Source organism: Mus caroli, chromosome 11 (assembly GCF_900094665.2).
Source record: "Mus caroli chromosome 11, CAROLI_EIJ_v1.1, whole genome shotgun sequence".
Lineage (NCBI taxonomy): Eukaryota > Metazoa > Chordata > Mammalia > Rodentia > Muridae > Mus > Mus caroli.
This window is the reverse complement of record NC_034580.1, coordinates 95,285,693-95,303,881: the sequence shown is the minus strand read 5'-3', so window position 1 is coordinate 95,303,881 and position 18,189 is coordinate 95,285,693. Positions and strand designations below refer to the sequence as shown.

General features: G+C 44.5%; 1 protein-coding gene across 1 annotated transcript; it reads left to right on the top strand.

Moving 5' to 3' along the window:
* Krt28 (keratin 28) lies at positions 1 to 9,650 on the top strand. Its single transcript, XM_021176685.1, has 8 exons — positions 1 to 502; positions 913 to 995; positions 1,822 to 1,978; positions 3,326 to 3,487; positions 3,567 to 3,692; positions 7,576 to 7,793; positions 9,039 to 9,094; positions 9,319 to 9,650. The coding sequence occupies exons 1-8, from the start codon at positions 59 to 61 to the stop codon at positions 9,459 to 9,461; spliced, it is 1,389 nt and encodes a 462-aa protein (XP_021032344.1). The 5' UTR covers positions 1 to 58; the 3' UTR covers positions 9,462 to 9,650.
* The last annotated feature ends 8,539 nt before the right edge of the window (positions 9,651 to 18,189 follow it).

The following is an 18,189-nucleotide window of genomic DNA, read 5'->3' as shown; positions in this document are numbered from 1 at the left end:
CTGTACGCCTTTGAAATTACAGCTGCCCACGGACCAGCGGAACGTTTGGCTTGGCACCATGTCTCTCCGGTTTTCTGGCGGATCCAGGCACGTTGGCATACAGTCGGGATCCCTCAGGCCGCCCAGCGGAGGCGCAGGCTTTGCTGGGAGCAGCGTGGCTGGCGGTTCGGTTGCTGGTAGTGGATTTTCTTGGGCCTTGGGAGGGACACTGGGCAGTGCTCCTGGTGGGAGCCATGCCACTGGTGCCCTGGGAAATGTCACTGGTGTTTGCTTCATGGGAAGTGAAGGGGGTCTCCTCTCTGGAAACGAGAAAGTCACAATGCAGAATCTTAACAACCGCTTGGCCTCTTACCTGGATAACGTAAAAGCTCTGGAGGAGGCCAACTCTGAGCTAGAGAGAAAGATCAAGACTTGGCATGAGAAATACGGACCGGGATCGTGCCGTGGACTTGACCGTGACTACAGCAAGTATCATCTAACCATTGAGGACCTTAAAAACAAGGTAAATTGCAAACTTGAAACTAGCCAAGTATTTAAAACATAATAATATCCGGCAAAAAAGTATATAAAACCACGAAGGGAAAAAGCTTCATGGCTGTACTCTAAGTTGAATTTAATTTTAATAAATAATTCTTCCCATTGCTCAAAATTAGGAGCCTTGGTTCAATACTTTCAATGTTAATCCCACTGCCTATTTTGAGATACATTTATAGATAATAAACTATCATGTCCTAAAAAATAATGCAATTGTCTGAGAACGAAATTAAAACATTGCTACTTTTTAAAAATTAAGTTCTAAACATTCTGATAATTGCATATGTTTAAAAATTGATGCAAAGGCTTAGTTATTTTCTAAGTAATGCATAACAAAAGCAAGATTATTTCTGTTAACTCCCTCTTCACTTCCTCCAGATCATCTCTTCCACGGCCGCTAATGCTAATATAATTCTGCAAATTGATAACGCCAGACTGGCTGCAGACGATTTCCGACTAAAGTAGGTGACAGATGACAATGGCGGCCCCAGAACTAAGTTCCTATCCGTTTATGTTGTTAAATTACTTTTTTTTTTTTCATTTTCATCTCAAGTAAAATTACAACCTAGAGGAGTAAAGGAAACAAAGGATTTCTGATAGAAAATGATAAGTACCAGAAGTGAGCACGTTATGTGTGCATTACATCCACGGTGGAAGGTGCTTCTGCATCTCCATACCTGCCTAAAGGAATGCCAAGCACACAGTAAACGCTCAGTGGCGACTGTCCACTCCTTAAGTTAACCTAGGGGCTGGAGAGGTGGCTCAGTAGTTCAGAGCACTGATTGCTCTTGCAAAGGTCCTGAGTTCAATTCCCAGCAACCAGCTCACAGCTCTTTGTAACTCCAGTTCCAGGGGATCTGACATCCCTCATACACACTGGCAAAAAACCAATGCGCATTAAAAAAACAAATACTTTTTTTAATGTAAACTTAGATAAGGCTATGCAATGGCTGTTTTTACTTAACTATAGTAGACATTTCAATCTGTGTGATTGGTTAGCTCTTCATTGTCCCGGACTGGACTGGAAGGATAGGTCTTTATGTATAGCTGTTTTGTTTTCTTTGGTTTTGTCTTATGACCAAGTCTCACTCTGTAGCCCAGGCTAACCTAGAACTCACAATCCTCATGCCTCAGGCTCCTGAGTTCTTAGACTACAGACATGGCCTACCCCACAGGGGTTTTTCCTATGGATTTTTGTATTTAGAGTCCTGAACTGGTTTCAGATTTTTCCAGTTGATATCTAACTTCCACTGGAATTCATTTAAACCCACCCTCCCTCCCCTCAAGGTATGAAAACGAACTCACCCTTCACCAAAATGTGGAGGCAGACATCAATGGGTTGCGGCGCGTCCTTGACGAGCTGACCCTCTGCAGGACGGACCAAGAGCTGCAGTACGAATCCCTGAGTGAGGAGATGACTTATCTCAAGAAGAACCACGAAGAGGTAGGAGAAGCTTCGCTCTAACCCCAACACAGCTCTGCCGGGGGGGAAAGTCCAGGGAGGGAAACTGTTGAAATTCCAGGGGGAGAAACCTGAGATATCAACACTTTGAAATCCAAATGAAAAGGCCAGCTGCTCCGTGGACTAGTGCAGACCATTGCTTTGCTCGAGAACCCAGGGTGCCACCGCTGGAGGGTGTAGCCACTAAGAACGGGTGTTCAGGAGTCGGGAACCCTGTCCAGTCCCCCTTCTGATCAGATCCCAGCCAGCAACTTAGAAGAGTTTCTTCTCTCTATGTTGCGGTGTCCTCATCTGTGAAGAGAGTGACCACCTCATAAGGATGCTCAGACTTGTAGCACATGCTCAGAACGGCGTCTGGCATCCAATGGTCATTCAATAAATGACTGTTAGTGTCCCTTGGGTGAAAATTCCACAATGGCTGGGATCGGATGGGCAGGACTGGGTGTTCCACCACTCTGGTCCCATCAACCCCAACCCGATAATTGGCGATTATCTGCTGAATAACCCCTCTGGTCTTTGTAATCCTTTCATATTCTTTTTTATTTTTTTAAGTGGTAGTTGTGATTGTCTTTTGTAATTATATTTGATCTATTTGTGGGAGGAGGACTGGGCCTATGCCACAGTTTGTCCGTGGAGATCAGAGCAACTTTCGGGAGCTAGTTTTCTTTTTTCCACCCTCTAGGTATGAGGATTGAACTCAGGTTGATTGGCAGGAAGCACCTTTACCAGTTGACCCATCTCACTGGCCAACTGGTTTGGTTGGGCCTGGTGTAGCAGTTTAACCTTTTTTTTTTTTTTCATGGTTTTCTGAGACAGGGTTTTTCTGTGTAGCCTTGGCTGTCCTAGAAATTGCTCTGTAAACCAGGCTGGCCTCAAATTCACAGAGATCCACCTGCCTCTGTCTCCAGAGTGCTGGAATTAAAGGTGTGCGCTATTATCCACTGGTTCAACTTTATAATCAGGGCATTTGGGAGGCTGAGGCAGGATAATTCCCTAATTCAAGGCCCAGCCTGAGTTACATAGTAAATTCCAGCTTAGACTGGGCTACAGAGGGATACCCTGTCTCATAAAAAGAAGGATGGATAGATGGAAGGAAGGAAGAAAAGAAGGAAGGAAGGAAGGAAGGAAGGAAGGAAGGAAGGAAGGAAGGAAGGAAGGAAGGAAGGAAGGAAGGAAGGAAGGAAGGAAGGAAGGAAGGAAGGAAGGAAGGAAGGAAGGAAGGACAACAGCCCTGAATATCACCGATAAATTATTCGTTGCTCTGGGAATTTGGGGACCTCTAAACCCTTCTCAGATGGCATGTGGGCAGTCACTTGCATTTCACTCTAGGAAATGAAAGTCCTGCAGTGCGCAGCTGGAGGCAACGTGAACGTGGAGATGAACGCGGCCCCAGGCGTGGACCTCACAGTCCTTCTGAACAACATGCGAGCAGAGTACGAGGCCCTGGCTGAGCAGAACCGCAGGGATGCTGAGGCCTGGTTCCAAGAGAAGGTGAGGGAGTCAGAGCCGCTCTATCTATTCCACCCTAGTAGGCCAGACTCAATGTGACTCTGTGCACCCTACCTTCCAGAGCGCCACGCTGCAGCAGCAGATCTCCAATGACTTGGGCGCCGCCACCTCAGCCAGGACCGAGCTGACAGAGCTGAAGCGCTCCCTGCAGACGCTGGAGATCGAGCTGCAGTCACTCTCAGCCACGGTAGGTGCTGACCCCAGATGTCCGCCCGCGCTTCCTGGTTCCCCAAAACCTAAAGAAACCCTTTCTTTTCTTTCCTATAACAAATGCTTACCGAAAGGAGCACGCGAAGGGGGGCGGGGGATGGGGGAGGAGAGGAAGAACAGCAGGAAAAGCATCCTAGGAGACAAGAAGAGGTAGCATCTTCCTCACAGACTTCTTGATACTGCTAAGTTCCTTCCTGGATGGTGCCCTGAGTTCATTGTGGTAAAAGAACCAGCCTGGTGCCCAGTTCCACCCTGCACATGCTTCGCTCAATGCCCCAGAGCATGCTGGGCAATATTGGTTCAGTTAAAACATCAAGGGACAGGACCAGCGTTCTTTGTCCACACAGGCCAAGATGGGTCACACCATCATCTCCGAACACTGAGAAAAGCATAGTCAGAGGGGATTCACAAGGCTGGAGCTGTAGCTCTGCATTTAAAAGAGCCCACTCTTTCAGGGGACCCAAGTTCAATTCCCAGCACCCATATTGGCAGATAACAACTCTCTGTAGCTCCAGTCTCTGATACTGTATTCTGTCTTCTGCAGACACTGCATACATGCGGTGCACATACAAACAGGCAAAACAGCCATACACATAAAATATTTAAAGAAAGGTACACACCAACCCAGACATGGGCACTCACTATCTGTCCTCTCGTCCTACATTAGTAAAGTTGTCAACACCCCACAGCCTGGCACTCAGCCTCTTAGGGACATCTGAGCCATGGAGAAGACTTCAACAGTTACCATGGAAACAACCTAGAAACCTACTTTCTGTGGAGACTACGAGCAGGCAGCATCCAAAAGGCTTGACTTTGAGAATTGGGGCAAGCATGTGGCCCAAGGATTCCCCATCCTCACAAGAGGTTTTGTAAGAGGCTAGGGTGTCGCATGAACAGGGAAATAGCTACTGTGCAAATCAGAACAGTGAGCCAGCCACAAAGAAAACCATGGCTCAGTAGACTAGAAAGATCTTTTGGTTTAGCCAACCTCAAAATACAGAGGCATGCCTCTCTTCCCCTCACTCTCAGCTCAGCGGCCTCTTTAGCCCTTCCTTCTGAATTCGGAAGGAATTCGGAAACCATCAGAACCCTGCATGATCTTCTGCCGCTGCAGGGATGAATCCTCCCTGTGTTTCTGGAAAACAGGATAGGAAATAAATTCTCAAATGTCCTCATCAATATTAGAAGCATTTTCACATAGAAACAATGAAGAAGCAGTAAGATTCTCTGCTCAGATCACCCATCCTGGGAGTAATGCTTTGGGGTCAGGAAACAACCCACGCTGCAAAAATCCACTTAACAGCCATTGTAACCAAGCTATAGAGTAATACTTGGTAACCTAGCTGCCATACCCAAGATTCTTTGGTCAAGATAAACTCCAAGTTCAGTTTCCCACAGGGAGAACATGAGTCAATTATAGGTTGGGGCTTATCTGTATATAAACACCCACATGTTTGCTTCCTGTGTTATGCAAATGTCCAAGTTCATCTGGTTCTTTCTCATCAGCACCCAACTTTCCCAGTGGAAGGCAGTAAAGAGAGATGCTGCCCCCTCTGGCTTCCCAGGGTATTGGCCATCTTATAAAATATCCTAGGGAAGAAAGGTTTTAAGGCTTTGAACTGTGGGTGTGCCCCCTCCTTGACAGCTTGCTAGTCGGCACTTTTTCTTTCTCATTACCATATCTGTCACCTCCTCCATGCCCCTAGAGAGCCCAGGAGCCTGTCCAAATGCAGCTGCCAGTGTAAATCAGCACCCTATGGGCCTCAGCCCCATTAGACTCTCACAAGCCTGCCTGTCATGATGAATATCTTACTACATAGTTCCGTCTTTGCAACCCTAGGATCGAGTCAATACATCATATATTGGCGATACACAAACTTATCCTGAAAATTATAATGCTACTAATGCAATAAAAATAAAAAAGTAAGCTAGGGAGCTTGGAGCTGGCAAGGGGCTTGCCAAGCAAACATAAATCGGGATACGGGTTTAATCTCTAGGACTCATGTGAAAGAAGCCAGGCTTGATGGCATAAGCAAGCAATCCCTGTGCAGGGAAGCAGAGACAGGAGTATGTCTGCGGTTACTGACCAGCCAGTATAGCTTAATCAGTGAGCCCCAGGCTGGAGAGAGAGAGAGAGAGAGAGAGAGAGAGAGAGAGAGAGAGAGAGAGAGAGAGAGAGAGAGAGAGAGAGAGAGAAATGACCCAGCCAGCTCAGTCAGTCAACAGGTTCTCCACAGCAGGAACAAGGATTAAAAAAGAAAAAAAAAAAAGCACGCCTTTAATCCCAGCACTTGGGAGGCAGAGACAGGTGGATCTCTGAGTTCGAGGCCAGCCTGGTCTACAAAGTGAGTTCCAGGACAGCCAGGGCTACACAGAGAAACCCTGTCTCAAAAAAACAAAAAAACAAAACAAAAAAAGACAATTAGACAACACTGTAGCATGACCCCAGTCAGTTCTGAGACTGAAGGCAAGTTTATATTTTCCCAATCAACTTTTATACCATTTTAATTATATGCAAGTAATAAGGTCAGTTCTAAGTTGAGGAACAAGCAAGGCAATAAACAAAGTCCCATGATCATTGTCTCTAAGGGCTAATAAGGATGACCAAGATATCTGAGCTTATTTCCCTGTCCGAGCCCAAAGTCATGTTCATGCCTGAAGCCTACTTCTTTGTTCAGCCTAAAATTAGATTCTTGCCGGAAGCTTAATTCCTTGTCCTGGCCCAATGTCAGATTTTTGCCAAGCAGCCCCAAAAGCTCTCCATAGAGAAAGAGAGAGAGAGAGAGAGAGAGCATTTAAAATTGAAATGCATTTATTAGGTAATTGCTTGATCCACACTGCCTCCAAAAATGCCAGGCAGAGGCTTGCATCTCCTTCTAACAGAGGCGTTATGTCCTGTGACGTAAGAGCAGTAGTCATGCCACAGGAACAGAAGGGAAATGAGAGAGAGAAAGAGGCAGCAGACATTACGACAATGATTAATATCAGAGGTAGTAACTACCAGGACACATATATTTATATACAATAAGACAAAGAGGGGAAATTACTATAATTGAAGTAGAAATCATGAGGCTGGACAAATTACAGTCTATGAAGGAGAGAGAGGACGTGAGATACTCCTAGGACTTAGTGTGGACTCCGTGGCCTGAAGGTAATGAGCGCTGCCCTTGGGGGCCCACCCTGCTAAAGGATTCATTCAGTCTGAACAACTTTAAAAAGAGGACTCTGGTGAATGACAGAAAATCAAGAATGGATTACAAAAGAAAGCAATAGACTAGTGGGTCTAAGAATAGGATTTGAACTGTTGGGATCGAGGTTTCGGTATAATAGGCAACCCCCCAAAACTATTTTAAAATATAAATTATCCTGTGTGGATTTCTTACTGTGCTGTCCCCTAAAAGTGCTTTTATGTACATGTTTGTCTCAACAGAAACTGTTACCAAAGTCTTAACAGTCAAATATCTTGCTAGAGGCTGGGAGGCGGGGCAGGGAGGCATCGAGATGCCTAAGGGGGTAAGGGCACTTGGATGCCAAGGCTGGTGGCCAGAGTTTGATCCCAGGAACCCATACAGTGGAAGGAATTCCTGCAGGTTATCCTGTGATCTGCACATTTGCTATGGTACATGCTCACACACACACACACACACACACACACACACACACACAGAGTAAATGTTAAGATAAACTCTTGGGGTGGGGGTCATTTATTCCTTGTCAGGCTATTCAGCGCTGTTCACCCAGGGTTAATAACAGGCTCCACCTCCTGTCCGACAAGCCCCCAATCTGCCCGGGGAGTGGTCCTGCAGGATGCTAAGTAACCCTCCTCTGGTGACTTCATCCCTTCATCTTTGACATATTAGAAACACTCTCTGGAGTGCTCCCTGGCAGAGACGGAGGGCAACTACTGCTCACAGCTGGCTCAGATCCAGGCTCAGATCAGCGCCCTGGAGGAGCAGCTGCACCAGGTGAGGACGGAGACCGAGGGCCAGAAGCTGGAGCATGAGCAGCTGCTGGACATCAAGGCCCACCTGGAGAAGGAGATCGAGACCTACTGCCGCCTCATAGATGGAGACGAGAAGTAAGGTCAATGGGAAGTTCCCAACAGCAGCCATGCTCTATCCCTCACCCTTCCATGCTGTCAGTCCACTGTTTCTCTGTCCCACTGCACAAAAATGTGTGTCCTTCTCCTGCTTCTAAATAGAGGGATCATTTCCTCTATGTTTTGTACATCACAGAGCCCCCTTATCTATCTTGGACGGCTCCTGTCATTCTGGGCCAGGTCCCCATTACCATCCATGTTAAGCACTGTAATTTCAAGACTCTCCTGACCCCGCTCCCAATCTGCTGAACAAACCCTGGAGACACACTTTATATGTATATGTGGCTCCTGGGAGGTTGCATATTTTTACATGTAGCTCTTAAGCTAATACATATTTCTTACTTTTTTAATTCTTGAATGGGAATTCTTGAATGGGAGGGACTGGGAAGATGGCTCAGTGGGGAGAGCATGCTTGTCCCATGTGAGCCTGCCTCGGATCTCCAGCACATCTGTAAATGCTGAGTGTGATGGCTCTCCACACCTGGGGTCAGGAGAGAGACTATGGATGCTGAGTGCTCACTGCCAGCCAATCTAGGTGATATTCGTGCTCTCAGTTCTGTCTCAAAACATGGTGGAGGGCTAGAGAAATGGCTGAGAGATTAGGAAGCACTTGTTGTTCTTGCAGATGACAAGGATTAGTTCTCAACACTTGAATGATTCATACCAGTCTGTATCTCTAAAACAAAGGTTGAGATCAACGAAGGGAGATTCCTAATGCCAACCAACACACAGACACACATACACACACACATATATATACTTACACACACTCACACACATACACATACTCACACACACTTACAAACACACACTCACACACATACACACACACTTACATATATATACCCACACATACTTACAAACACACACCCACACACATATACATACACACATATACATACTCACAAACACACATGCACACATATACATACTCACAAACATACACACACACTCACACATATACACACACTCACACACTCATACACATACACAGTCACATACAACACACCACCACCACTACCACCACCAAATAGAAAAAAAATCTAATGGAAATAATATTTTTAAATCCTCTCTTTAGATAACTTATAATCACTTCCTGCTCCTACACACAAATCATATTTTTTCAACAGTAAAAACTGAGATCTGTTGAGTCATTATTTCAATGAAACTTTCCTAAGTGATAATAAACACCAATGTAAAATAATGACGTTTTCTTTCCTCCAGTTCCTGCTCTGTCTCAAAGGGTTTTGAATCTGGAAGCTCAGGGAATTCACCCAAAGGTAACAAAAACCTTGTTTTATTCCTATAGCAGAAAATCCCTTTACATCAATGGCTCTTACACATGGTAGCAAAATCTACAGTTAAGAAGTTTTAAGTAAAGTACTCTGAACTGGAATGTTCTCCAGACACCCCAGAAAACCCATAACACACCCTCCCCAATGTGTGCGAGGCAGTGCGAGGAGCCAAACAGTAGTGTCCTTCATCACGTGTTTTTTTTCTCTAGATGTATCCAAAACCACACTGGTGAAGACGGTGGTTGAAGAAATAGATCAGCGTGGGAAGGTCCTGTCCTCCAGGATCCACTCCATCGAGGAAAAGATGTCTAAGATGAGCAATGGCAAGGCTGAGCAGAGGGTTCCCTTCTAGCTGCCACGCTAGGGGGGGGATAGAGTAACTTGGGGGCGGAGCCCCGCCGCTGCACTGTTCTAAATCTCAGGGAGAATGGAAATGCTTTCTTTTATTACAGATGAGGAACCTTAGACAAAATACCTGTTTTCTTAGTGATTTTCAAAGCATGCTGGGTGTTTGTGTCCAAATAAAATAATTGATGGCAACACACTTCCGTTTGCTGGTGATTAATAACAAGTTGTGATTTATTCCCCGCCCACCCACCCAGTAGGTAGTCTTTATTGGATTTCACTCTAGTTTTCAACAACTATCAATTCGATCACACCGTATTTAATATTAAATATTCACTAGGCATAATCTTCAAATCCCACCCCGTCTGCATGAGGTAAACATAGGGGACGGTCAGAAAATGCTCCTGCAACTGGCACATTCCACCACTAGATGGCGCGTGCCTGGTGGTTTTGTTGCGATATCTCAAACTATCTCAAGCTCCCACACAGACTTTCTGAGATACCATTCCCATCTAACCAGGAAAAAAAAAAAAAAAAAAAAAAAAAAAATCTCTGAAAGGCCCGTGCTGATGACTTTTCCAGGACAGATTACAGAAGCGTTTCCTTGGGAAGGCCCAGACAGAAATACTTTAGGCATTGCGGACAAGAGGGTCCACTGCAACTACTCAGCTTTGTAGTTTCCGCTAACAGAAAGAGCGGTAGACTGATGGGCACAACTACATTCCGATAAATATTTAGAGGCGCTGGGATTTGTTGTTGTTGTTTTGGTTTGGTTTGGTTTAGTTTAGTTTTGTTTAGTTTTTTGTTTTTTGAGACAGAGTATCTCTGTATAGCCTTGGCTGTCCTGGAACTCACTCTGTAGACCAGGCTGGCCTCGAACTCAGAAATCTGCCTGCCTCTGCCTCCCGAGTGCTGAGATTAAAGGCGTGCGCCACCACAGCCTGGCTCGAGAATTTTTTTTTTAACTCTTAAATAATTTAACGTTTCGTGAAAGGTTATTCTTTTCACGTTTTCAACCACTTAGGATATAAAAACCAGGAACTGGAGCAATGGCTTAACAATTAAGAGCATTGGCTGCTCTTCCAGAAGACCAGGGTTCGATTCCCAGCACCCATAAGCGGCTCACAAGTGTTTGTAACTCAGGATCTGGGGGATCCACCTCCCTCTTTGGGCTCCTCAGGCACCAGGCATTTATGAGGTGCACAGACATACAAACAGGCAAAACCCCACAAACATAAAATGTAAAAGCCATTCTTAACTTGGGGGCCTTACAAAAACACGTGACAGGTCGGCTTTCAGTCTTCCCCACACCGAGACAGACTCGTACTAAGGCACAAAATCTCACGAAGCGTGGGATCTCCGAGGTCACTGGTCGTTCTGCTCTAGGAAAATTGCTCTTTTGTTTCTCAAGTATCTTCCTGATTCCATTGAGACGCTCAAGTAAGGGCAGGCTTTCCACCCAACAGTCGAACTGCTCCATGGAAGCTCAAAGGAGTGGAGAAAGCAATCAAATCCATATCAACTTTCTGCCAAGTTCACCTCATGAAGCAAGTTCTAGAAGTTATGAGGAGATGTCTTCCAAACACACGGGGCCAGCTACATAGCTTGTTTGACTCAGTGTGAAATGAGGACAGAAATATGAGGTCCCCATGTTCAAAACTCACACCACGGAAGGTTCTAGAATAGGATGAGCTCTGCTTTCTTCTTCAGTTACAGTTCTCATTTTTTTTTTTTTTTTTGTTGGTTGGCTTTTTTTTTTTTTTTTTTTTTTTTTTTTTTCCACCAGGGTTTCTCTGTTTAGTCCTCACTCTGTAGACCAGGCTGGCCTCAAACTCAGGGATCTACATGCCTCTGCCTGTTCTGGAACTAAAGACATGCAGTATCGTGTCAGGATCTTTTGACTATATTCTTGGTTTACCCTGGATTTTTTTATGGTTTTGTTTTGGGAAGGGTTTTTTGTTTTGTTTTGTTCTGGTTTTTCTTGTTTTGACCTTTGCTATTTAATATTATAAGAAAAAATACATTTTAAGCTAGTGCATACTTTTACCACTTGTTTTTATGCCCAGCAATCCCAGTTTTAAACAAAAATACCACAATTATATAATCTGGGATTTTTTTTGTAGCTCACATGTGTATATGTATTTTGCTCTTACCAAACAAAGGAAACACAAAACAAAACAAACTCAACTCTTTTTATTTCACTTTGTGCTGTTGTTTGGTTTGGGTTTGAATTTTTGTTTGGGTTGGGGTTTTTTGTTTTGTTTTTTAGTCTAGTTTTGTTTTAGAGTTAGCCTTGGTTAGCCTAGAACTCTCTGTGTAGACCAGGCTGGCCACAACTCACAGAGACCTGCCTGCTTTTACTTCTCTGGTGTTGAGATTAAAGTCAAACACCACCACACCAGCTCTAGGCCTCAGAAAAGTTCATGTGTACTGCATTTTTTAGTCATTCGTGTTCCTTGGAACATACGTGACATTTGAAACAAATTCCTGTTGGCATGGAAGGCCTGAGCTTTCTGGGATTGCAAGAAATCCAGCTTATTCCATTTTGGAGGCAATATAGCATTTACCCACTTAAGGTATAGCTGGACTCCCACATCATTGTTAACCAGAATTCAGTTTGCCAGGGCATTGCCTGTGCTATGTGCTACAGAGGCAGTAAAAACACTGCAGACAAACAGTTCATATACAACCCCTGTGCACCCGTGTGCTGTGTCTCAGGGTTGCTCAGACAACGCTTAACAGAGCACAGGTTTGAAGACACAATTACTGGGAATTTCAACAGAGAGTGCTGAAGCAAGTACAGGACTCTTCTAACAGACTTTTGTCTGGAGCCCCCAAAACAACGCCTACCTTACAGGTGTGCTTGGGGGCTATTGACATTTGAAAACATTTTGAATAGGATTCCCTTTATGTAGGAATGCCCAGGAAGGCTCACCGAGTACAGGATGCCCTTTGCGGTAAGGACTCACAGGAAAGCTCAATTCTTTAATTCTGCACCTTTTGCAGAATTTCCCAGGTGTCTATTCGCAAAGCAATGATATAGAATTAGTCCCCCTAGTGAATTACCTTCCAGTTCTGTTGAGTTCACAGGGTAGAAGGAAACACCATGACATTAGAGTCGTAAATCTGTTCATCCTAGAAAATGACTACACCATTCAGGTCTGTGGTTTCCTGAGCTCAGCAGAAATTAGGGCAACTAGACTCTGAAGAAGTTCTGCTAATAAACACATATTGCCCTAGTCCCTGAAGAGTCCCACTGCCTCTTACTGTAGTGGGTTTGTGTGCCTCAAGGTTCTGAAAAATCAATACCTATCTGAAGGAGAAGGAAATCCACCACGCTGCTTGAACAGTTAGTTGGTTTATTGGGGATGGGATGTTGCTGCTGTTGTAGTTGTTGTTGTTGTTGTTGTTGTTGTTGTTGTTGTTGTTGTTGTTGTTGTTAAGACAAGATCTCGGGGGCTGGAGAGATGGTTCAGTTGTTAAGAGCACTGACTGCTCTTCCAGAGGTCCTGATTTCAATTCCCAGCAACCACATGGTGGCTCACAACCATCTGTAATGGGATCTGATGCCCTCTTCTGGGGTGTCTGAAGTGTCTGGTGTGTGTACTCACAAACATAAAATAAAATCTTAAAAAAAAATAAAACCCAAGATCTCATTCTGTATCCCAGGTCTGCCTGGAACTCAATATATAACATAGGCTGGCCTCAAACTCATAGCAATCCCCCTGTCTCAGTACTGGGAATACAGGCATGAACTATCACATCTGGCTTTCAGCAGTTAGTTGTTACCAAAAAAAAAAAAAAAAATCACAGACATTTAAGATGTGTGGAAGCCCTTTCAGGCAGTAAATTACCTCAGGCTTCCTATAAGGGCAGGAAGTAGCTCCCAAGGGGCATTCTGTGCTGTTTCATGTGCTACTGTGTGTTTGGTGTTCGATACAATCATGTTTGGCATGGTTGCAGAATGTAATTTTCCTCCGGATACTGCTTCCCCTGTACACACACTTCCTGTGAATGTGTCTCATTTCTATTCGTTCATGCCTAGGTTTTCTAACTTTTTTTTTTCTTCTATCACTTCCAATGCATTTCAGGTGATTTTGAGGTGATAGATGCTGTCTTACTCTATTAGCAGGCACAAAATGTCTTCATTTTATACAAGAATACATCCATTTCTACATTTTCTCCTTCGTGTGTATTAACATTTTGTGGAGTTTTGCCTCACTTGGTTTCTTTGGCTCTTTTTTTTCCAAGAAATTATTCCTTATTTTTTTAAAATGAGGTACAATTCCAAATGACTCCTCTAACTTCTCAGACTTCTCTTTTCTCTTGCTTGGACACAGGATTCAAGATTGTTGGCTTTGGGGCTGGAGATACGGCTCAGTGGGCTTTGGGGGATTTGTTGTTTTGTTTTCTTGTTGTTTGGGGGGAGTTTAGGTTTGGTTTGGTTGTTGGTTTCCTGAAACAGGGTTTCTCTGTATAGCCCTGAATGTCCTGGAACACACTCTGTAGACCAGGCTGACCTTGAACTCAAGAGTTCCACCTGCCTCTGCCTCCCAAGTTCTGGGATTAAAGGTGTGTGCCACAACTACCCAGCGTGGCTCAGTGGTTTAAAGCACACACTCAGGTCTTCCAGAGGACCTGAGTGTGGTCCTCACACCCATATGGGGGTGTTTACAATCACCTGTAACTCCCACTCCCAGGGATCCGGTCCCCTTTGAGGCTTCCAAGAGCATCTTCACTGAAATGCAGATACTCACACAGGCCCGCACCACATGTATAAACACAATTAGAAAGACCTTTCCAGCAAACCTGTATAAAAACAGACACGTAGACCAATGGAATACAACCAAGGCCCCAGAAGTGCACCTGCACAGCTACGGTCACTTGATGTTTGGCAAAGGTGCCAACAACACCCATGGGAGGAAGACAGCCCTTGCAATGAACTATGTTGGGAAAACTGGATCTCCCCCAGGAAGAGCAAAACTAGATACCTATGTCTCACCCTCAGAAAGAATCAATTCAATAAAGCAAAGATCTGAACGTCAGACATAAAACCTTGAAATACCTGGGAAAAGTACCTCAAAATCTAAGCTTGGGAAAAGACTCTCTGGGATAAGACTCCAACAGTTCTGGAAATGACTGACAGACATGATTCCCATTAAAATCAAAAGCTCATGCATAACAGAGGGGGAAAAGCAGCTGACAGAACCAGAGAAAACCTTTGCCAGTCATGCATCTGATGGGGAATTAACATCTAGAGTCTGTAAAGAACTCAGAAAAGAGAACTGTCAAAAAACAAAGCAAATGCCAGGCATGGTGATGCACATCTTTAATCCCAGCACTCAAGAGACAGAGGCAATCAGACTCTGTGAAATCCAAAGCCATTCTGGTACACATAGCAAGTTCCAGGCAGCAAGAGCTGCATAGTAAGACCCTATATATGAACAGAGAGAGAGAGAGAGAGAGAGAGAGAGAGAGAGAGAGAGAGAGAGAGAGAAACAGACAGACAGACAGACAGAAAGAAAGACAGACAGACAGACAGACAGACAGAGACAGAGAGAGAGCGCGAATGCATAAAAAATGCATAGATACAGATAGATAAAAATGGATAGAAGAACCACTCAATGGATGGAGGAGCCACTCGGTAAATGGGCATGTGAGTCGAACAGACAGTCCTCAAAAGAAGAAACATGAACAGCAAAGAACAAGCATACAGATGAAAGATGTTTGACATCAAAACTACATTCACCATTCCAAGTCGCTCTGTCAGCATGGATTTCACCCAGCAAACAGGCAGCGATAACTTTGCTAAGAGCGTGAGAGGCAGGGGGCTTCCTACTGTGCAGGTGAGATGTAAACTAGTGTGACAAGATAGAACCGGCATGGAGAGTCTTCCAGACATCGAAAATAGAACCAGGGGAGTCAACCTAGCACAGAGACATTGGCACATCATGTCTGATAAGGCACTGTTCTCAATGAATAAGACAAGGAATCAGCCAGTATGCATATCCACAGATGGATGGTGTGTTAGTCACTCTTTTATGGGTGTGATAAAACACCATGACCAAGGCAGCTTACAGAAGAGAGAGTTTATTTGGAGTTTACAATTTCAGGAGGATGAGTCTGCGACCGTCATGGCGGGAAGCATGGCAGCGGGCAGGCAGGCATGGCGCTGGAGCAGTAGCTGAGAGCACACCTCTCTCTATCCACAAACAGGAAGCACAGAGAGACAACGAAAAATGGGGGGGAGTCTTCTAAAACCTCAAAGCTCACCGCCAGTGACACAAAGCCACACCTCCTAATCCCCTCAAACAGCCACCAACTGGGGACCAAGCACTCATATGCCCAAGACTTACAGGGAACATCTCACTCAAAGCACTACAGACGACTAAAGAAAACGTGGTTCTTGAGCACTGTTCATCCATAAAGAAAATCATCTCACTTGCAGAAATATGGATGGAACTTGAATCATTATATTAAGGGGAAAAGCACGTGGCGTGGGTTCAGAAAAACAATCCCTGCCTATCTTCTCATGTGCAGCATCTACATGTCAAAAACATACATGAAAAGAGAAGGGGGACTGTGTGAGGGAAAAGGGTGTCCAGTGGGGAAAAAGAAAGTGAATGGACAAGAGAGACAGAGACCGGAGAGATCGTGGTAAGAGCACATAACACACACGTGTGGGAGTGTGATCACGGAACCCACCCTTTGGCATGTTAACTAAAACACATTAGTTTTTTGTTTTGTTTTGTTTTGTTTTTTTGTTTTTGTTTTTCGAGACAGGGTTTCTCTGTGTAGCCCTGGCTGTCCTGGAACTCACTTTGTAGACCAGGCTGGCCTCGAACTCAGAAATCCGCCTGCCTCTGCCTCCCGAGTGCTGGGATAATAGTTTTAACAAGATGCTGGTTTGATTTCTAAGGTTTTCCGTCTCCTCTCCTACACGGTACTTTGTCCTCCTGTTTCCTCCACCTCAATGATCTGGTCAGCTGCCCCTGCCCTTCCCCAGCTGCCCCTCCTCACCTGGGACTGCTCTTGGGAAAGAAAACCCCAGTGGGACACTTCTGAGAACTCACAAGGCCTGGACAGTCTTGTTCCCACTGGACCTCATAGAAGATCTCTTCCCTCGGCTAGGAAGAGCTAAATTCTTCCAGCCCTACTCTCTCAGCCTTTCGGATCTGCTACGATTTCCAGTTGGCTTTGGGGGGAATTGTCTTATCAGAGTCTTTAGATGCCTCTGTGTTTCCTCTTCCCTCAAGAATGCACGTAGCCTGTCCTACATGTTTCTGTATTGAGATTCATACCAATATGTTTACCTGTAGATCGGTTATAAACACGGTAGATGGGCTTTGGTTTTCTGACATGAACATTCTGCATGACTTTTATGTAAAGATTTTGAAGTTCTGCCACCTTTTCTCAGAATTCTAGAAATCCTTTTTCCTATCTTTATCTGTTTTTGCTTGAACTCAGATGAAATGGTTTTAAGAACTCCGGTCATCATTGCCTATTTTTTTCTTAATATCTCTTCCATAGTTTCCGGTCACTCCTTTGTCTTCCCCTCACCTCTCTCTCCTCCTGTCTCATTTAGAATAATATATCTATCTATAATTATCAAAAAATACATGGAAGTACAAGAGGAGAGAGACCAGGAGGAGAAGAGAGAGGGCCAAAGAGAACAACAGGGAAGGAATATAACAAAATATCCGTGTGTGTGTGTGTGTGTGTGTGTATAAATGTCATAATGAAATCTATGCTTTTATACACATACTGAAAGAAGAATAGCACCCTAACTTTCCTACACCTAACTTACTTCTCAGTTGTGCCCCATCTGTTCTTTAAATCCATCAGCTGAATTTCCTTTTTAGTTATTATATTTTTATGTATTTCTCAGATTTACCTGGTTGCTTGTATGCATGTGTACATATGCAAGAGAGAGTACAAGGTGGCAGAACACACCTGTAGAGGTCAAGAGACAACCTGGAGTGTCATTACTCCAGGTCCATCTTGGTTGATCGGAATCTCTTTGTTGCTGTGCTGCTGTGCACACCTGGATAGCTGGCCCCAGAGATGAAGGGATTCTCCCATCTCCAGCAGCACCGTGTCAGAATACAAACACCGGGATTACAGACACTTGCTCTACAAGTCTGGGTTTTAGAGTCAGGTCTTCACACTTTCTCGGCAAGGGCTTTTATCCACTTAGCCATCTCCTCAACCCCCTCTCTTTTTAAAAATTTTTTTTAAAAATCTAATTTTATTCGATGAATCTGTTTGTTAACCAAAGTCCTTGAAGATTTACTAGTTAATTGGTCCTAACAGGATCCAAAGGGCAGCAGATTGAACCAGTCAAAGATGGTATATCAAAAGTTGAGGTGGACCAAGCATGGTGGTATTTATTGTTAATGCACACACTCACGAGGCAGAAGTAGATGGATTTGTGTGAGTTTGGAAGTCAGCCTTAGTCTACAATTGTGAGTTCCAGGCTATCTGGGGCTATGAAGTCTGAATGGAACTGGGAAAAAAAAAAAGAAAGAAAAAGTCTAGGGCTTACAATTTTACAGGTTAGAATTTGAGGGTGTGGACCAGAAGGTAATTTCATACATCATCTAATAGATTTTGGTCATTTCCGCCCTCCATCATCCTCTTACATCACTCTGCTCAAACCCTCCTCTTTCTCATCAAGTCCCCCTCCAACTTCGATGTCTCGTGTGTGTGTGTGTGTGTGTGTGTGTGTGTGTGTG